The 22,052-nt window shown below is 41.4% G+C and overlaps 1 protein-coding gene across 1 annotated transcript in view; it reads right to left on the bottom strand.

Moving 5' to 3' along the window:
* LOC115896026 (annexin A3-like) overlaps positions 1 to 20,245 on the bottom strand; it is a 36,036-nt gene extending 15,791 nt beyond the window's left edge. The window contains exon 1 of the mRNA XM_030926504.1: positions 20,193 to 20,245. Within this exon, the coding sequence (XP_030782364.1) occupies positions 20,193 to 20,207 (15 nt within the window). The 5' untranslated portion in view covers positions 20,208 to 20,245. The remainder of the gene's footprint in view (positions 1 to 20,192) is intronic.
* Between the last annotated feature and the right edge of the window lie 1,807 nt (positions 20,246 to 22,052).

Here is a 22,052-nt window from a genome sequence, read left to right as displayed (position 1 = left end):
GGCATCTCACACAGAAGTAACTGTGGTTTACAAACTTCAAGGTGTTTTAATTAATGTTGACCATTGTCCTTGGGGAACTCCAGACTAAATGATCCATAAATGAAAACCCCCTTAGGACTGTCTGTTCTTGAGCTTTGTTTAATGAATGTGCAATTAGAAGACCTTCTAAAAGCTCTGCTGACATCATAGATCTTGAGGAATTGCATGGAAGTAAAAAATGCCACGCTACTAATTTTTTTTTTTTTTTTTTTTTTTTTTTTTGAGACGGAGTCTCGCTCTGTCGCCCAGGCTGGAGTGCAGTGGCCGGATCTCAGCTCACTGCAAGCTCCGCCTCCCGGGTTTCCGCCATCTCTCCTCCTCAGCCTCCCAAGTAGCTGGGACTACAGGCACCCGCCAACTCGCCCGGCTAGTTTTTTGTATTTTTTAGTAGAGACGGGGTTTCGCCGTGTTAGCCAGGATGGTCTCGATCTCCTGACCTCGCGATCCACCCGTCTCGGCCTCCCAAAGTGCTGGGATTACAGGCTTGAGCCACCGCGCCCGGCCCACGCTACTAATTTTAAGCATGTAAATTAGAAGCATGTCAGTAAGCTAGGAAAAACCATAATACAGAAAAAATATTTTAAAATTGCTTACAAGAGTAAAGAAGGACAGCCACAAAGATGTTGAGAAAAATAAAAGTAAATGTAGATTTATATGGTAGTTCTTAACTTCTTGAATAAAATCGGTCTTTACAGTATTAATATTTCCTTTTTAAACAGCATTTTTCTATCTTGTTACTGAATAGTATTGGCTCTGTTGTCTTGTATTAATATGGCTTCATTTTGGCTCCCTTGAAGTGTTTAATGTTTTCATGAAAGGACATTATCTGTCACACTAAAGTGAATGGAAAATTAGTGTTCTGGCACAGTAAAAAATGATAGTCTGCTGATTCCTAAGATTAGATTGAATAATTTATTTCAATACACACAAACACTGTTTAATCTTACAGCATCCAAAATAAGAACTTTAGAACCTAGAAATAATTACAAGTTAGAAACTAGTTGTGAGTGTTCCTGACCTGAAGATACCTGTAAGAAACCAATCACTTTAGTCTGGGCATGTGGCTCACTCCTGTACTCCCAGGACTCTTGGGGGCCAAGGACAGGATCACTTGAGCCCAAGAGTTCAGGGCCAGCCTGGGCAAAACAGTAAGACCCAGTCTCTACAAAATACTAAAAATTACCAGGTGTGGTGGTATGCAGGTGTGGTCCCAGCTACTCGGGAGGCTGAGGTGAGAGGACCACTTGAGCCCAGAAGGTCAAGGCTACAGTGAGCTGTGATTGTGTCACCGCACTGTAGTCTAGGTGACAGAGTGAGGCTCTGTCTGAAAGAAGAAGAAGAAGAGAGAGAGAAGAAAGAAGAAGAGAGAAGAGAAAGAAAGAAAGAGAAAGAAAGAAAGAAAGAAAAGAAAAGAAAAGAGAAGAAAGAAAGAAAGAAAGAAAGAAAGAAAGAAAAGAAAGAAGAAAAAGAAAGAAAGAAAGAAAGAAAAGAAAAGAAAGAAAAGAAAGAAGAAAGAAGAAGAAGAAGAAAGAAAGAAAGAAAGAAAGAGAAGAGAAAGAAAGAAGAAAGAAGAAGAAAATTAGTCACTTTAATATAATCTTTGATGAATTCCCTTTCTCCAAGGCTTGGTAAATATTTTATGGATTCACAGAGCCAACTGGCTTCATTTCACTTCTATCCACCTAGGAACTTTTGTGTTGATCTTATCTGTTCACCTTCCAGTGTCTGGCATTGTAGAAGAACTACCCCAACATTGGAGTGTTTGAGTGCTTCAGGCCCAGCACACTTTACATGCTAGGCACTTTACACACGTTAATTATAATCTGCATAACAACCCCAATAAATGAGAGTGAGCAATTGCACATAAACAGCACCAAGATTTAAGAAGACCAGAGAATTTGATTGAGTCTACACAGCTAATGGCAGGCAGAGGTTAGAATTTAAAAACAAACTAGACTATTCCAGACCATTTCTGGGGTTTCATGAAATGTAGTTTCTGTACCATCTGGGGTGATACTTCAAGTGTATATAACCAGGACCCACCTTCTATATACTGAATCATATTTTTTAGAGATGGGGTGCTAAATTCTACACGTTTAAGAAGCTCCCAGGTGATTCTGTGCCATGCAGATATTGACATGGCTGATTCTAAATATAAAAAGACAAACTTGTGGTCAGATACCAGTTGTTCATGAATCATGAAAACTCAGCGTTTGCACTCCAGCTGTGAACTTTTCACTGTCCTCTACCACCTACACATCAAAATATGCTAAAATGCCAATGCACAGAATTAGAGAAGGAGGAAATTCCCAATTCATTATGCAATTTAGTACTTAGTAAGAAATAAATGGGGGAGAACAACTTGTTTAATTACAAGGGGGGAAGAAAGTACACATACACACATCCCAACTTGAAAAAGGGCATGGCAATTCTGAAGTGGAATTTTAGTGAAACATTTAAAACTGCTTCCATTATTTAAATGAATGGCATTATTCATTTGACAGACTTGGTTGCCCAAATCACTCCGAAATATTACATGACTTACAAAAGAATCTCACAATAAAAGATTAATGAAATCTTTTAAAACTAATACATGAACAAAGTGCTTTACAAACATTTTAACTCTTACAAGGGCCTTCATGAGGTGAATTTTATTATTTCTAATTGAAAATGGAAGAAACCCAGTCTCACAGAGATTATTTGCTTAAAAGAGTTCTGCTAATAAGGACAGCCCCAGGACTCAAACCCATCGCCTTATGAAATGCTCCCTGCTCTATACCACATCACAGTGCCTCAGGGGACTTCATCTTAGTGGTTCTCAAAGTGTGATTCCTGAAGCAGCAGCAGCAGCATCACCGGGAATGTGATAGAAATGCAAATTCTCAGGCCCAAGCCCAGAGTTCCTGAACCAACAACTGCAGGGCTAGGATGCAGAATCTGCGACTTAACAAACGTTCCCGGTGATTCTGGTGCACAATAAAGTTTAAGAACCACTGCTTTGGCCGGGCGCGGTGGCTCAAGCCTGTAATCCCAGCACTTTGGGAGGCCGAGACGGGCGGATCACGAGGTCAGGAGATCGAGACCATCTTGGCTAACACGGTGAAACCCCGTCTCTACTAAAAAATACAAAAAACTAGCCGGGCGAGGTGGCGGGTGCCTGTAGTCCCAGCTACTCGGGAGGCTGAGGCAGGAGAATGGCATAAACCCGGGAGGCAGAGCTTGCAGTGAGCTGTGATCCGGCCACTGCACTCCAGCCTGGGCGACAGAGCGAGACTCTGTCTCAAAAAAAAAAAAAAAAAAAGAAAGAAAAAGAACCACTGCTTTATTTCCTTCTTAGCTGCCTAGAAAACTGAAGCAAAAATGAGCAAACAAGCCATGAATTCTCTTATGGGGTGTGGAAGATGAAGAATTTAATGATGAGCTCATCGTTTCAGGAATGTCGGCATTTTTACAGCCAAACAAGGCTGTTTGCATTGCCTGCTTCATTGCAAGTTTAATTCCTTGACATTTATATTACTAATCAATACTTGGCTGAGTTTATTTCCAGTAACCCTAGTGTCCTAACATAGTCAATACTAGTGTAGAACATCACCTGAATACTTGGCAAAGTCTATTTAAAAAAAAAATTGCCTTTGATCAGATTTCCATCCACACATTTAAACACATTTAGTTGCTTTCCTTTTCTGAAACTTGACCTTCAGATGCCTCAAAAAGAAAAATGCTGCTGAAGCCAGTTGGAAAACAAATTAAAGCAAAGAATGTCTAGATAAAGGGGAAAAGTAACAGGAGCTCTTTATACTAAGAACAATTGCTGCTAATCACTATGTGCCAAGTACTGTGCTAAGGGCGTTTCCTGCATTAGCTTATTCAATCCTTGCAATAAACTTATAAGGTAGATATAATAAATTCCTTTTCACAGATGATGAAACTGATGCTTAAGTAACTTATTTAAGTTCCCACAGCCAGTAAGTGGTCTATCCCAACAGTCTTTGCTCCTAAACTAGACTAGCCTGCATCTCATTTAAACCATCTTTTCAAGACAATATAATCTCCCTTGATCTTCTAAAACCATCCTTTGGAGGTCAGTCTTAGCACATGATGTCTTGAAGCCACTGCATGACCAAGCTCAGCCTGGGGAACTGTTTGCTATTACCCCTGGAAGAAGCCAGTCTGTTTTTGACTCACAAAAGCCAGTTGCATCTATTTCTTCACGCAAAGTGTACTGAGTTTGCAAGAAATTAAACATTTACATTCAAAAGGATGAGTGGAAGAGAAAAACAGAAGGTGCCAACCCTGTTGATATGAAACATATTTAAAGCCAAATGCTACAGAGCAAGAATAGCAGTTGCTGCAGGGACATTTTGAAGAAGCAGTGAAGCCAGATCACTCATTACTTCAGAAAGCCCTATAAAGGCCACATCCAAAAATTGAGGCTTCAAATCAAAGCCTCAGATAAACTCCAGGACAAGGAGCTCTCAAAGAGCCAGGGAGAAAGGACGGCTCTCTGCTCAATGTCAAGATGCTGTGTTGGGTCATGAAGCTTTTATGATACAAGGAAATATGGAGTAGATTGCAAAAAAATAAAACAATCAAACTTGGGAACTGTAAGACTTCCAGTTCAATTTTTCAAGTAAAAAAGCACGTTTCCAAACCAAAGAAAATTTACCGTAAAAAAAAAAAGGCCCTGAAATAAAACGCAGTCAAGTGGGGCAGGTGTTACTGGTTGAATTCTGTCTCCCTCCAAAAATACATTAAAGCCCCAACCCACAGTACCACAGAATGTGGCCTTACTTGGGGACCAGGTTGTTGCAGATGTAATTATTTAAGATGAGGTCACATTGGAAGGCCCCCAATCCAATATCACTGGTGTCCTTATATGACAGCCACGTAAAGGCAGAGACATACAGAAAGAATGTGATGTGATGGTGAAGGCAGAGACTGGTTGGAGTACGCAGCTGCAAGCTGCCGGTATGTGAGACCAGAATGTGCCTCTTCAAAATATGAAGGATTGTTGAAGACAAGAAGAAACAGATACTCAAGAGATCTCTTTCCTCCATTTGCCTAAAAGCAGGACAAAGATTTATGGAGACAAAAGGTATTCTGCCCTCCTGACTACAGTTACAAAGGTTAAAGACTGAAGACAGTTTAAGACCCTTGTCAGCCTGACAATGGTATTAGAAGAATTTATACTAGCAAGCTGCACTAACTAACCTTTATCTGCAAGTAATTTGCCTTTCTTCACTGCCCACCTGCAAGTTGCTGCCCATAGAGATTCAAAGGTCCCTTTCTGTTGTGGGAAGTCAGGGACCCCGAATGGATGGATTGGCTGAAGCCGCGGCGGAAGAACATAAATTGTGAAGATTTCATGGACAATTATTAGTTCCCCAAATTAATACTTTTATATTTCTTATGCCTGTATTTACTGCAATCTCTGAACATAAATTGTGAAGATTTCATGGACACTTATCACTTCCCCAATCAATACCCTTGTGATTTCCTATGCCTGTCTTTACTTTAATCTCTTAATCCCGTCATCTTCTTCCTAAACTGAGGAGGATGAATGTCACCTCATGACCCTGTGATGATTGTGTCCACTGCACAAATTGTTTGTAGAGCATGTGTGTTTGAACAATATGAAATCTGGGCATCTTAAAAAAAGAACAGGATAACAGCGATGTTCAGGGAACAAGAGAGGTAGCTTTGAACTGGCCGCCAGTGATCCGGATTGCAACAGAGCTATATTTCTCCTCTTTCATAAGCAAATAGGAGAAATATCACTGAATTCTTTTTCTCAGCAAGGAACATCCCTGAGAAAAAGAGAATGCGCCCTGAGGGTAGGCCTATAAATGGCCCCTTTAGAAGCATGTGCCATCTTTCATGGTCCAAGCGAAGGGAATGAAATAAGCCCCGGTCTCCTGTAGCAATCTCCGGCTTATTAGGACGAGGAAAATTCCCACCTAATAAATTTTGGTCAGACAGGTTTTCTGCTCTCAAACACTGTTTCCTGATAAGATGTTATCAATGACAATGTGTGCCCGAAACTTCATTAGCAATTTAATTTCGCCTCATCCGGTGGGTCCCGTGATCTCACCCTGCCTCCACTTGCTTTGTGATATTTTATTACCTTGTGAAGCATGTGAATCTCTGTGACCCAACCCTATTCGTGCAATCCCTCCCCTTTTGAAAATCTCTAATAAAATCTTGCTGGTTTTACGGCTCGGGGAACATCACGGATACTGCCGACATGTGATGTCTCCCTCGGACACCCAGCTTTAAATGTCTCTCTCGTGCTCTTTCCCTTTATTTCTCAACCCAGCTGAGACACTTAGGAAATAGAAAAGAACCCACGTTAACATCGGAGCGGGTTCTCCCGATACCTTTCTGTTGTCTTGTTACTAAAAATTTACTGTTCTTTGTTGAAGGATGTATATAAGCTGAAATTCAAAGCCACCTCTGTGAAAACTACTCATTCTCTAGATGTTCTCCATGTATACTCAAAATACACATGTTAATAAACTTCTGTTTGGTTTTCTCTTGTCCAATCTGTCTTTGTAACAAAGGTCCTTTCCAACTAAGAACCTGTGGGGGTTACTGTACTCCTCTATACCAGTAAACCACTAGAAACCAGGAAGAGGCTAAGAAGGACTCCCCTACAGGTTTCAGAGGAGGATGGCCCTGCCCACAACCTTGATTTTAGACTTCTAGCCTCCAGAAACTATGAGATAATACATTTATGTCATTCGAAGCCAGCAGCCTGTTGGTACTTTATTACTTGCAGCCCTAGGAAACTAAATATAGCAGGTAAAGGCCAGAGAAAAATACTGGTAACCAACCAGTTCCTACAGGGCAAATCCTAGGTTTATACTAAGAACAATTGCTGCTAATCACTATGTGCCAAGTACTGTGCTAATCGCCTTAAAAGGATTCCTCACCTGGGGAGAAGTCCCACTGGCTGGCAATGATCGCTATGCCTATGGAAGATGATGCACAAACAGACGGCTCCCCACCACTACTGCAGGCACATTCTGCAGCCCACAGGGCAGTAAGGAGAAGAAGCAGGCGATGCTGAACGTCCACAGCAGCAAGACTGGCAGCCACTGAGATGCCTGAGGGATGCCAGGCTGACATCAGGGCTTTGCTCGTAATGTGTCCAAAGGTCTGAAGAAATGTTATATTTGTTCTCTGTGCTCACTTAAAGAAAAAATATTCATGCTTTTCAGCTTTCCTTTTTAAATTTTTTTAAACATATTTAGGGGGTAAAGTACAGATTTCTTACATGCAGATGGTGCATAGTGGTTGAAGTCTTGGCTTTTTATTAGTGTATCCGTCACCCGACAAGTGAACACTGTGTTCAATAGGTAATTTTCAACTCTTAGCCCCTCCACCTTCCCACCTTTTGAAGTCTCAATCTCTATTATTGTACTCTCTATATCAAGTGTACCCATTGTTAGCCCCCACTTATAAGTGAGAACATGTTGTATTGATTTCTGTTTCTGAGTCATTTCACTCAGGATAATGGCCTCCAGTTCCATCAGTTCCTGCCAAAAGACATGATTTCATACTTTTTATTAATGAGTAGTATTCTACAGCGTGCATGTGTGTAGTGTGTGTATACCACCACATTTTCTTAATCAATCCTCTGTTGATACAACCTTAGGTTGATTCCATATTTTTGCTATGTGAAATTTCAGCTTTTCTTTTTTAAATACAGTGATTTCATCATTGGGGCAGTGCCAGAGCAAGAGGACTGGAATGTGAGAACAGAGGAGGGTGTGGGATGGAGTAGAAAGATGAATGTGATTCAGGAATCAGGGAAGACAGGAACAAACAAGCCATTGATGTTGTATTTTCCATGACACAGAGTTATAAAAGACTCTGCCCCCTTGGAGAGTGTGTCACTCACAGCTAGCCTGCCTTCCATTGGCTCCTATGCCTCACCTCCTAGGTTCTTCCCACCTCTCCAGGATACACTCACCTTTGTCTGACCTCTATAAAGTAGGCACTTCTAAAGTAGAAAGTGGCTCTCTTTTTCTTTCCCTCTAATCTGCTGTGGGTTATTTCTTCCACTCCCTCTTCTGTATACAGACAAATCCCACATTATAGCTCTAGCCCAGACTTCCGTTTTGAGCACTGGTCTTTGCATATTCCAATGTCTCCTACATGTATTTGTTTTGATATCTCATTATACCAACTCACTGTTTCCTCCAAGCTGTTTCTTCCCCCATCTGACACTCACATAGTATTTACTCGTATTTTACATATACCTGATCATTTAATCCTCAAAACCACCCTATGAGGCAGATAATAAATTAATACCCTGATTTTATAGAAGAGAAAGAGGGTCCAGAGAGGTTAAGACACTTGCTGAGGTTCACATAGCTAGCTTGTGGCACCAGCCAGGATTTGAACCTAGGCAATCTGGCTCCAGTTTCTGTGCTCATCCCAATTTGCTGCGTTTCCTCAATCTTCCCCATCCCTGGAAAAGGACCAACCATCAGCCACCAGAAACCTGGGAGTCCCCTTTGATTCCTTCACCTGCCTTTCCTTCTGAATTCCATCCATCAGCAAGGCCTGCTGAGACTATTTTAAGAAGATAATCTCATGTGCACTCCTTCCCAGCTTCTTTGCTCCTGCTTTTGTCCAAGTCACAATCATCGCTCTCCTGTACTTGAACATCTGAGTCATGTCCCTCTCTACTTCTTACTGCCCGTCTCCAGCCATTTCCCACATAGCAGCCAAGGGATCTGTTAAAGATCTAAGTTAGGCCAGGTGCGGTGGCTCATACCTATAATCTCTGCACTTTGGGAGGGAGGTCAATGCGGATGGATCACCTGAGGTCAGGAGTTCGAGACCAGCCTGGCCAAAATGATGAAACTCCGCCCTACTACTAAAAATACAAAATTTAGCCAGGCGTGGTGGCAGGAGCCTGTAATCCTAGCTACTCGGGAGGCTGGGGCAGGAGAATCGCTTGAACCCAGGAGGCGGAGGTTGTAGTGAGCTGAGATTGTGCCTCTGCACTCTGGTCTGGGCAACAGAGTGAGACTCCGTCTCAACAACAACAATGACAAAAAAAAAAAAAAAGATCTAAGTCAGATATTGTCACTCCCCTGTTTCACACTGAATAGAGTCCAAACTCCTTACACTGGTCCATAGGGCCCTGCGTGGTTTGGCCCAACCCCCATCATGGCTCTATCTGGAGCCACTCTCTCCAGATGAGAGGTGGAGTTCTCACCACACTTCAGTTCTTTGAAAGTCAAGCTGGTATACAATGAACTCTTTCCCACCTTAATGCCTTGGTTTGTGTTATTCTCTCTACCTGGAATGGTTTTTACCTTCAGTCCTCTCTTTAAAGGCCATCTTCTCTAACAGGGCTTCTTTGGCACTTGATCTGAGTAGGTCTTCTACTGTTATTCTGCATCTCAGCCACCTCTCCATTGTTAGGGCACTCAGCATTGAGTAATACCTCTCCCTGTTTATATCTATCTCTCCACCTCCTCTAAAATAAAGTTCCAAAAGGCAGAGACATTTGTTTCACCCACTCCTATTTATCCAGCTGGGAGCCTAGTGCTCAGTCCCCAGATAGGGGATTAATACATAACTGTGAATTAGTTTGCTAAGTAAGAATATGAAAGCAAGACAATGACATCTCACAGTGTGGACTTTCTCCAAGCTCTACACTAGATAGTTGGCTGCCTGATGAGTTGCTTCCTTCACATATCAATAGTCTAGAAATCAAAGTTCCCATTGTATCCTGGGAGATTTGGGAGATATTTCAGAAGCTGAGTGTTTTCTAGTACACCAGAGACATGAAATGCATGACTGTGTCTGGTGATTCTGTTATGTATTTCTCCCTGTCTCTCCAAGAGCTCAGGGTTTCTCCGACAAAGGTAGCAAACCCAACTATATGGAATGAGCTGGAAACACGGGGCCTCCCCAGAGACTTATCAACACAAACATCTTCTCAGAATAATTTTCATGTATTTGTTTAAAGCAGATTATAAAAAAATTATATTCATCTTCTCTTGAGTCATCTAGTACCAGTATTTGTGGATTATCTCTTTGTTCTATAATCAAAGTAAAGTGCTTAACCTAGTTAAGAGTTCTTGAGCAAATCCTCCTCTTGGCTAAGGGTTACAAAAGAGTTGAAGACTGGCCGGGCGCGGTGGCTCAAGCCTGTAATCCCAGCACTTTGGGAGGCCGAGACGGGCGGATCACGAGGTCAGGAGATCGAGACCATCCTGGCTAACACGGTGAAACCCCGTCTCTACTAAAGAAATACAAAAACTTAGCCGGGCGATGTGGCGGGCGCCTGTAGTCCCAGCTACTTGGGAGGCTGAGGCGAGAGAATGGCGTAAACCCGGGAGGAGGAACTTGCAGTGAGCTGAGATCCGGCCACTGCACTCCAGCCTGGGAGACAGAGCAAGACTCCGTCTCAAAAAAAATAAATAAATAAAAATAAAAATAAAAGAGTTGAAGACCAATGTGGCTATTCTGGCCACATACTCGGCCCTGTGCATGTCTAACTTCTGCAGGAGCTGCCTCTGTCTAAGGGTCCTGCAATCCAACAGGAATACATAGAGAATTTATATCTCCCTGGGTATATATGAAGAAATATAGGGAATTTGGCTCACTGAAGTACAGAATCCACATCTTCTTAAATGGCCCTTGGCTAGAGAACGGTGGCTGTCTGCCTTAGCATTCCAGGCTGATAACAAAATGCCATAAACTGGGTGTCTTATAAATAACAAAAATTTATTTCTCACCATTCTGGAGGCTAAAAATCCAAGATCAAGGTGCCAGCAGATTCGGTGTCTAGTGAAGTTCCATTTTATGGTTCATATACACAGTACCTTCTGGCTGTGTTCTCACATTGTAGAAGACGTGACCAAGTTCCCTCCAATCTCTTTCAAAAGGAAAATAATCCCCACCTAATCCAATCACCTCCCAAAGATCCCATCTCCCAACACAATCATCCTGAAGGTCAGAATTTCAACCTATGAATAAGGGGCAGGTTGGGGGGGAGGCGGGGCAACACAGACATTTAGACCACAGCACTGGCTTTGCAGAATTTGGGGATGCTTATTCCATCCACCTCACTCCTATGAGGGTGAGAAACCTGTGAGGGACTGAGATCAGGGATGTCTCCTGTTTGTAATATTCCGGGCAGAATTTTCTTACATAAATGGTTAAGGTCAATGATGTCTACCGGACATCATGGCAAATGCATTATTTTATGGGTTATTTATGAGTTTTTTTAAAAAGCGATAATCCTAACAAGAAGTTGCTGCAGATTTAAGAATGCTTCCTAATGTAAAGTAAACCTAGAGAATGGAAACTCCTTGAACAGTCCATGTGAAGACTTTTTGGGACTCTCTGTGGCCTTTGGAGGATATTAAAGTATCATAAAAGAGGACTATAATACCTCCCGCAATCCTCTTGTAATCTTGTACCCCTGTTATTGCTTCGTGGGAATCTTCCTATTGCATTCAAATGTGTCTTGCCCATCTGCCTCAGAGCTTACACTTGTCATTCCCTCTGCCTGGCTGCTCTTTCCCAAGATATTCTCTCAGCTCACCGTCTCATGCCACGTTGACTTCTACTATAATCTGAGCAGAAAATCACATACCCCATCATACTTATTATCCACCTTTGCTTTTCCCCAGAGCACTTAAAACTGTTTTTTATACTGTACTTTATTTCTCATTTATTGTCTGTCTCCCCTAATAAAATGTAGGCTCTCTGCTTTTTTATTTCTCTTTCTCTACTGTGTTGCCAGAGCCAATATCTGGCACATAAAAGATATGTGGTAAATATTAGTTGAGTGAATAAATGAATAAAAAATGCTTTTTGTTCTGCATCCTTTTCTTTCAATAATTCTCAAATGCCACTGTCAGACATTTCAGAGCTCCATGCCATATGTTAAAAATTCTACAAATGCAGTCTTCACCTTTCTTAAATCCTGTTCACATGGGACTGTCACTACTCCTATTGATACATGCCTCCAGAACCTACATGAGGTACTGAATAAAACACAAAGAGTTACAAATGAAAGAAGCAAAGATCTGATAATAATGAAGGGATAGATGAATTTTCTCCTGTTTTGATTTATTCTCTTATAATTCATGTGAGACCTGTGTATTCACTTTATTGCTCAGTACTCTATATACTTCTTTTTTATCTAACTGCTTTACATCCACCAAAAAAATAGACTTTGAAGAGAACAAATCGTACCTTCTCCACTTTACATTCCTTGCTGTCTGATCTAAAATGCTTTATTTTCCTCTTTACCTCTGATTTACCAGGCTCTTCCAATGGCTAAACATTAGCTTTGCATACTATCACTTTATCATGATTAAATATAAAAGAGGGACCCTCCCTCCTTCACAGTTGGGCTAACGTCAGAGAATGGCAAAGAACAGCTTTTTAGTGTTCATTCCACTCATTCCTAGGAAGCCTCTCTGCTCTCACTCAGATGAGACATTTTCCAGGCTTTGGAAACATTAAACAAAGCTTAAATGTTTTGATTTGAAATCCAGGTCTAACCTGTTTTAAATCAACTTTCTGCAATAGACCATTTGTGTACCTGTTTGAATGTCAATATTTACCTAAAGCAGTTTCAGGGAACATAGGTTTAAAACACACAGCAGAGTGGAACAGCACCTAATCAGGGAAGATGCCTGTTCTGCTTGGGAAGTGAAAAGACTTTCAGTGAAAATAGTCACCATCTTGATCTTCCATTCCCGGATGTGGTAGATGGAGGGAGACCAGAGGAGGAGTTCAGCACATTCACATGCATGAACACAGGTTTCTCCTCACACATGTTTTAAATTTGCATAGCAAAGAAGAGCAACTACACCACGAAAGAAAGGTCTAATGGGACGTCTGTGTCAAAGCAAGAAGTATGAAACTGGACAGGACACTCGCAAACTCTTTGAACCCAGGAATAGCAGCATCCAAATGTCCAGAGCTGGTATCTTCCATGGGACAGAATTTGAAAGGCATTATCTTCCCAAAATTCTCTCTCATGTTAGCACATTGCACCTTTCCTAACAGCCCTACCACCACTGCCATTCCTCTGCGTTAACAGTGGAAATGAGACAACTGTGTCCTCATGTGTCAAACTGCACCAATCTTGCTCCCTCCAGAGTGGAAGAGTTTGGTAGGGAAGGGAGGCTGTGCCTTCTAACTCTCACCATGAACACATGATCATGGAGTAGTCATCTGCAAGGGTCCGTCCTGGTAGCCTTCCCCCCACACTTCTACCACCACGGATCCCTTTTTCAATATCTTCTATATGGATCCCATGTTTTAAATTATTCTGTCTTGCCAATCTATTTATTACCAAACATTAATTCATTTTCCCATTTTTCCCATATATGAAAAATATGTCTAACAATCAGAGCTTCTGATCAACATAAATAGCCAGTGTCATTGGAACTAATATAACCTTGTTTTTAATATAACGTTAGTCAAAAATAAAATAATACATATTGGAAACTGTGTGCCTTAATGTGAGTTATATATGTGTAGTACAATTCGGAATGTATCTGGTCTTTGCACTGGTTCTTGGCACAGAGCTTCAAAAACCCTTGGAATTTCCTGAGTGATAGCAGTGACTTTGTGATGCAATTGGGGTGACTCATGGCATACTCTTAGATAGCCTTAGAATGATGGCTGGTCTCCAGAAAAATTAGCCCTGTAATCACAGGGTTGCAACTCTGGTCAGTCGGACCTCTGAGGATGAAAGAGGGGCTGGAGATTGAGTTCAATCATGTAGCAAACAATTTCATCAACCAATTGTGCCTACATAACGGAACTCCAATTACAATTCTGGACACTGAGGCTCAGAGGAGCTTCCTGGCTATTGAACACACTGACACAAAGGGAGGGTGAGGTGCCCTGATGCCACAGGGACAGGCCATGGAGTCTCTGGGTCCAGGACCCTTCCAGAGCTTGCCCATGTGTATCCCACATAATAAACTTGCATTCATAAGGATAGCACTTTCAGTGAGTTCTGTGAATCATTCTAGGGAATTCTTTAATTTCGGAGGGTCATGGAAACCCCCAAATTTATAGCCAGTTGGCCAGAGTGCAGGTGATTCCTGAGACTTGAACTGATATCTGAAGTGAGGGCAGTTTTGCGGAGGACTAAGCCCTTAATGCTGTGGAATCTGACGCTAACGTTGGGTAGTCAGTGTCAGAAATGTATTCCAGTATGCCCACTAGGAGTAGAAAGGGAGGATTTTTATGTCTTTAGAAATATATATGTGTTTAAAATATTATAAAATATTGAAAATAAGAGTGGTCAGAAGGAATTTGATTGAGGATATGGCATTTCTTTTAGATGGCTGAAAGAACCATTCCAATGGGGAGAGGGGGCTACTCATGTGTAATAAAATCAGGCCCAGGAAATAGGCAGAAGCCCCTCTACAAAAACAGTTGCAGCGATATTATTTGGCAAAAAATACATTTTAGAATAAAATTAATATATTGAAATCATGCTGATTAAAACTAACATTTATTGAGTGCTCACTCCATGCCAGGCACTGCTAATACATTTTACATGAACTGGCTTAATGCTTACAACCCTAGATGAGATAGGCACTATTACCATACCTGTTTTATAGATGAGGAAACTGAAGTAGAGAAGGACTAAGCAATTTGCTCAAGAGCCTACCTTTTAAACGATTAGGGAGTTCTGAAAGGGAGAGTTAAGACTGTGGTTAGACTGGCTTCATTTTGCTCCCAGCAGAGCCTGTCCAACTAGGTACTTGCTGCTTTAATTGTTTAACTGTTTTGGATGAACTTCAAAACAGTTAGTAGGCATTGTATTTAGGTAATATGTTTTCAAAAACTTCTCTTATCCCTTGGTTGCAGAGTGCCTCTATATTCCCCTTCCTCATTTTGTAAACTGGAGTTTGGAGTGGTGAAAGGAGAATAGATACCAAGTTAGGATGTTAATAACAATTCATGGTGATTACAATGATTGTGAGTTAATTTTAAAAAATTCTAGCACCACTGGGTGTGGTGGCTCATACCAGTAATCCCAGCACTTTTTTTTTTTTTTTTTTTTTTTGAGACGGAGTCTGGCTCTGTGGCCCAGACTGGAGTGCAGTGGTCGGATCACAGCTCACTGCAAGCTCCGCCTCCCGGGTTCACGCCATTCTCCTGCCTCAGCCTTCCGAGTAGCTGGGACTACAGGCGCCCGCCACCTCGCCCGGCTAATGTTCTAAGACATTCTAATTGGTGGGCTTCCTGAGTGCTTGCTATGGACCTACAGGCAACATATGACAAGGGACCCTGAGTCCAAGGAGTACAGACCAATAAGATATCGGACCCTTTCATCAAGGGTGAAGTGGTAGATTTCAAAATTTGCAAGCAAATGCTAATGCAACACAGACTGTTGATTCATCTGAAACAATGGTAGGGTTGCAACACCCCTGGATAGAATATAAAAGACCTAAGAAACCAGCCATTTTTCATCTTCAATGGTAATACACTGAAATTGCAACTAATGACTTCTCCCTTGATCATACCACTGTCATAAACTAATCATACACATAACCACGTATACAGTTTTGTAGAAATGCAAGGACTTGATTGCCTTATTTATGTTTGAGTGTGTATGTGCTTTTAAGTGTGGTAGAGAGAAAAAAAGAACACATAAAACTTTGTGATAAGAATATTTACAATTGGAAATCTGAAGGTTTTTACCATCTTAACCATTTCTAAGTGTAAGGTTCAGTAGTGGTTAGAATATTCACATTGTTTTGAAACATCTTCAGAACTTTTTCATCTTTCAGAACTGAAACTCTACGTATTAAACAACTCCTCTTTTTATCTTTCCTTATTCATTCCTAATGACCAGTCTGCCTTCTGTTCCTATGAATTTGACTGCTTTGGATACCTCGTATCAATGGAATCATACAGCATTTTGTCTCTTTGGGACTGACTTATTTCACTTAACATAATGGGCTCAAGGCTCGTCCATATAGTAGCATGTGACAGGGGTTTCTTCCTGTCACACAACATGTGTTTTTAAAAGACTGAATAATATTCCATTGTGTGTACGTACCGCATTTTGTTTATTCACTCTTGTCCATGGAAACTGGACTGTTTCCACCTCTTGGCTATTGTAAAAAGTACTGCAGTGAACATGGGTGTACAGATATCTTTCTTTAAGATCCTGCTTTCATTTCCTTTGGATATATATCCAGAAATGGGATTGCTGGAGCATGTGGTAGTTCTAGTTTAAATTTTTTGAGAATCGCTATCTTGTTTTCCTAGCGGTCTGAGTTGTTCTTAATCGTTGCTCTCTGAGATCTCACTCACATATATTAGTTCTTTAATAGAGGGAGAGGAGGTAAATAGGAAAACAAAACAAAACAAAAACCCAGGGACAGCAGGAGCCCTTCTCTGGCTAGGGACTCTTTCTCTATGTGAGGGTTTGCTCTCCAGGCTCAGGTTAGCCTCCCCTTTGTGACCCCTCCCCACCTCTTTCCTGCTATCTGATGCCAAACGCTACCATCCCTGATGTAGCCATACTCCTAGCCCCTGTAGTAGGCAGAACAACAGCCTCCTAAAATGTATACACCATAATCCATGGAAATTGTCAATGTATTGTGTTTCATGATGAAAGGGACTTTGCAAATGTAATTAAGGTTCCAGACCTTAAAACACAGGGATTAGCCCGCGTTATCCAGGTGGGCCCAATTTAATCACACGCCCTTAAAAGCAGAGAAATATATTCAGCTGGAAGGAGAAGAGAAAGGCTGAAAAGAGATTCCAAGCATAAGAAAGATTTGATGCATTATTGCTGGTTCTGAGATGTAGGGGCCATGTACAACGACAGGCAGAGGCCTGCAGGAGCCAAAGACAGCTTCTGCTGGCAGCCAGCAAGGACTAAGGACTCAATTCTACAACTACAAGGAACTAAATTCTACCAACAACCTAAACGGGCTTGGAAGAGGTTCTTCCCAAAGTCCTCCAGAAAGGCACACAGTCCCAACAACGCCTTCATTTTAGTGCTGTGAGACCCATTTCAGGCTTCTAACATACAGAACTGTGAGATAATAAATAGGTGTTGTTTTACATTGCTAAATTTATGGCAATTTGTCACAGCTGCAATAGGAAATGAATACACCCTTGATCACACTCACCTGGGTCTCTCCTAGCCCTTCAGAAACGTGCCACGCCTTTGAAGGTGTCAGGGAGAGCCTGCTCAACTAATTTCATGTCAGTTTACTCATGGGCAAGGGCCAGAGGGAGACTTTTTTTTTTTTTTTTTGAGACGGAATCTCGCTCTATCGCCCAGGCTGGAGTGCAGTGGCCGGATCTCAGCTCACGGCAAGCTCTGCCTTCCGGGTTTACGCCATTCTCCTGCCTCAGCCTCCCGAGTAGCTGGGACTATAGGCGCCCGCCACCTCGCCCGGCTAGTTTTTGTATTTTTTAGTAGAGACGGGGTTTCACGGTGTTAGCCAGGATGGTCTCGATCTCCTGACCTCGTGATCCACCCGTCTCGACCTCCCAAAGTGCTGGGATTACAGGAGACTTTTTTTTTTAACACCAGCATTTTGGAGAGATGTTCACCTCACTCTATGAGATGTTCATAAAAGCAGCAGGGATTTCAGATGAAAGATGAGAGATTAGCCTAGCCAGTGGGAAGGGAGTAATTTGGGTCAAACAAAGCCTTCCAACAGCACACCTTCCATCCATACTGCCCAGGCCAAGGGATGGTCACATCTCTACACAGGCTTTTCTTTAAACTTGCACTGTCCCTTACTTATAAAATATAATGTATGCTCATGATTAAAAAAAATTCAAACAGTACAAAAGGTGATATATTGAAAAGTAAAAGTGCTCTTTCTCACTATTCTACCTTTCCACAGAGTTTTCATGTAATAGTCTTTCTGTATATTTTGTATTTTCTTTGTTCTTTCTTTTAAACAGAACCCCTCTGTGCATATTATTCGCTAAGTTGTTTTTTTACTTTTTTTTTTTTAGACGGAAGTCTCACTCTTTCGCCCAGGCCAGACTGCAGTGGCGCTATCTCCGCTCACTGCAAGCTCCACCTCCCGGGTTCACGCCATTCTCCTGCCTCAGCCTCCCGAGTACCTGGGACTACAGGCGCCCGCCACTGTGCCCGGCTAATGTTTTTTTTTTTTAATATATATATTTAGTAGAGACGGGGTTTCACCCGTCTCTACTAAAGCCAGGATGGTCTCAATCTCCTGACCTCATGATCCACCCGCCTTGGCCTCCCAAAGTGCTGGGCTTACAGGTGTGAGCCACCGCACCTGGCAATTTTTAAAATTGTTATATCTTGGGACTTTTTAAAATGTCAGTTCACATACAACTGATCCACTTTTTGCACATTCGTTTTAATGATCACATAAAAATGCCTATAAGTTATAAATGAGTAATTTGCTTATTCCTACCCTATCGATGGACATTTATGCTGTCTACATGTTTTCATTAATACAAACAAATGTAGCTGGGCCCCTATTTTTTCAACCTTATGCAAGTTTATCTATAAGATACATACCCACAAGTGGAATTACTGGGTTTAAAGGACGTGTGCATTCAAGGACTGATAGATATTGTCAAAATACCATCCAAAAGTGTACCAAATTTACTCCCCTATGAACAGATAATAAAAATATCACCTTGCCCACATCCTCTACATTACTTTTTTTTTTTTAACCTTCACCAATCTTTTAGGTAGAAAAGGGTTTCTCATCATGATATTTTTGTTTCTTCAATTCTGAGTGAGATGCAGGATTAAAAAAAAATAGATACGGTCTCACTCTGTCACCCAAGCTGGAATACAGTGGCATGAACATGGCTCACTGCAGCCTCCACCTCTTGGGCTTAAACGATCCTCCCACCTGAGCCTCCTGAGTAGCTAGGACCATGGGTATGCCCTACCACGTTCAGCTGATTTTTAGGTTTTGTTTTGTTTTATTTTGTTTTTTAAGAGACTGGGTCTTGCCATATTACCCATGCTGGTCTTGAACTTCTGGGCTCAAATGATCCTCCCACCTTGGCCTCCCAAAATGCTGGGATTATAGGTGTGAGCCACCATGTCTGATCTTGTCGCACCTTTTGATGTTATTGGACACTTATAATTATTTTTATGTCCTGTTTATGTCCCTTACAATTTTTTCTGTCAAGTTCATTTTTTTAACTGATTTATTCAAGTTATTTGCATGTTAAGGAAAAAGTCTTTTGCCTAATGTGCTGCAAATATTTTTGCCCTGTGAGCTGTCTTCTGCCTCTACCAATGGGATTGTTGGCTGTCATAATTATAAACTTGTATGTAGTTAAAATAGATCAATATTTTTCTTTTAGGCCTTTGGTTTTGTGTCACAGTTGTAAGTGCCTTCCCCACTCCAAGATTATTCTTCAATCCATTCATATTTCTTTTTCTTTTTTTTTTGAGATGGATTCTCACTCTGTTTCCCAGGCTGGAGTGCAGTGGTGTGATCTCAGCTCACTGCAACCTCCACCTTCCAGGTTCAGGGGATTCTCCTGCCTCAGCCTCCTGAGTAGCTGGGATTACAGGCATGTGCCATCACACCGGGCTATGCTGGTATTTCTAGTAGAGACAGGGTTTCACCATGTTGGCCAGGCTGGTCTCGAACTCCTGGCTTTAGGTGATCCACCCACTTAGGCCTCCCAAAGTGCTAGCATTACAGGTGTAAGCCACCACACCCAGCCCATTCATATTTCATTTTCTTCATTTCTGTATTTTATCCACATGGAATTTATTTTATTGTAAGGCAGAAAAGGAATACAGATTTACTTTTTACCCAAACAGCTAGAAGTTTTCCTAACATTTATTGAATAACCCATCTCTTCTTCTCCAATATGTCATCTTTTTCATATAATAAATTCCCAAATTATATACTAAATTTATTATCAGATTTTGACCTTTCTGCTTGGTGTCATCATAAATTATTTTAACTATGTAACTTTACAATGCATCTTAAAAAATATTTTATTATTTTTGACATCCTCTGGCTTTTCTGGAATGTTAATTTTGCCAGATAAACTTAACAACTTTCACAAAATTTTTCTTGCTATCTTGACTTTCTGTGTTTTGGTTTGACTCATATATGTTACTGTGTTGTGAAGGCTTAATTTTTACTTACCCAGATAGATGCCATGATATCCCACCTTTGCCTTGAGCTGAGATCACACTAATCTATTAAAAGAAAAAAAGATTAGTAAATGGTATCAATATGTGATTTAGAACACAATAATCTCAGTCCAACCCTCAATCTTGAATCCAGAAAGCAGATGTCAACATTCACAGAAAACCTTCTCAGGAAGAGGATATATCTGACATTGGATATCCCATTTGCTAAACAAACATTTACTGAGCATCTACCATATGCAAGGGACTGTGCTAGACCTGTGAGGACTTCAAGACAAGGACAGAAAAAAATCTTTGTACTTAAGATGCTTACAAATATACTTCCTGAAAAGCCAGTGTTTGACTTATTTAAAGTCCAGCAGAACTATGCTGATTACTGACAGGCTACCACTACGGGGATCAGTAACAACAAAAACATAGGATTTTGTTTCTCCTCACCAAATCAACACAAAGTTTAGCTGCCTTCAACTGGATTCCGTGTGCTTGATTGTGAAACCTCCATGTACATTTTACAAGGCTCCAAGCCTACAGTCTGTTCTAAAGACACGTCTGCTCTTTGAGGAGGTGGTCCAGTCCTTGGTGGGGTGCAGAGGTGAAAGGGACAGTTCTTTGATTGGGAAGCTAGACACATTTTTCTGAAATAGATATTATTCAAACAAGCTGGCATATCTCCAGGGTTGATTTAGAAATGCAAGTTGCTCCCACCCTTCCTGGGAACAACATATTCTAAAAATTCCCTGACACCCCAGAGCAAAGTTCAGTGGGAAATTACACTATTAGTCTCTGAAAATACGTTGCCCTGGTTTTTTCAGGCTCCCTGTAGCCTAGGGCAGTTGACTCTCTAGTTAGAGTCAAACACGGTATCTCTCTTTTTTTTTTTTTTTTTTGAGACGGAGTCTTGCTCTGCCACCCAGGGTGGAGTGCAGTGGCCGGATCTCAGCTCACTGCAAGCTCCGCCTCCCGGGTTTACGCCATTCTCCTGCCTCAGCCTCCCGAGTAGCTGGGACTACAGGCGCCCGTCTCGTCGCCCGGCTAGTTTTTTGTATTTTTAAGCAGAGACGGGTTTCACCGTATTAGCCAGGATGGTCTCGATCTCCTGACCTCGTGATCCGCCCGTCTCGGCCTCCCAAACACGGTATCTCTCTAAATAGATGCTCTTTGACTTATGAGGGGTTACAGTCAGATAAACTATTATGAAGTCTAAAACTCAGAAGTGAAATCATCCTATACAGTGAAAACAAGGTATTATTAGTTCTCGTTTTGCCTCTTAAAGCTAAACACAATTTCTTTGGGCCTCAATTTCCTTATCTTTAAAAAGTGAAGAAGGGGGTGTTGCCAGCATTGAACGAGGTCAGTTTCACAAGGCTGGGGATTCTTCTTATCTGTGTGCACTGGGGCACAGTAGATATTAAAGAAAGAAAGAAAAAAAAAAAAGTATCGATTAAATGAATGATTTAATACAAGCCACACAATCATCCAGCGAGTTAGGTATTACATCTCCATTCTGCATATGAAGAAGCTGGGGCCAGAGAGGTATGGTAACGTCCCACAGTCACACAGCTAGTGAGTGGACCCCTACTGCATGGAGGCAGCTAGACTCTAAATGTATGAACCTAACCCCGATGCTTCTGCCTTATCCCACTGCCTGGCCTACACCTGACCAAACCTGACCCTCAATATGCGTTGATCCAGTAGAATTGGAAAATTATTAAGAATTTTTACTAATCTATCATTTAATTTTTAAGATGTAAAGAATTACTCCAGCGAAAGCCAAATGACTTAAACAGAATTTCAACATATCCTTTCCTGAAAGGGATTACATCATTTCCTTTTACTTCCTCCTCTATGGTTATTT

This window comes from Rhinopithecus roxellana, unplaced genomic scaffold (assembly GCF_007565055.1).
Source record: "Rhinopithecus roxellana isolate Shanxi Qingling unplaced genomic scaffold, ASM756505v1 contig4438, whole genome shotgun sequence".
Taxonomy (NCBI): Eukaryota; Metazoa; Chordata; class Mammalia; order Primates; family Cercopithecidae; genus Rhinopithecus; species Rhinopithecus roxellana.
The sequence above is the reverse complement of the archived record's forward strand: the minus strand, read 5'-3'. Positions and strand labels throughout refer to the sequence as shown.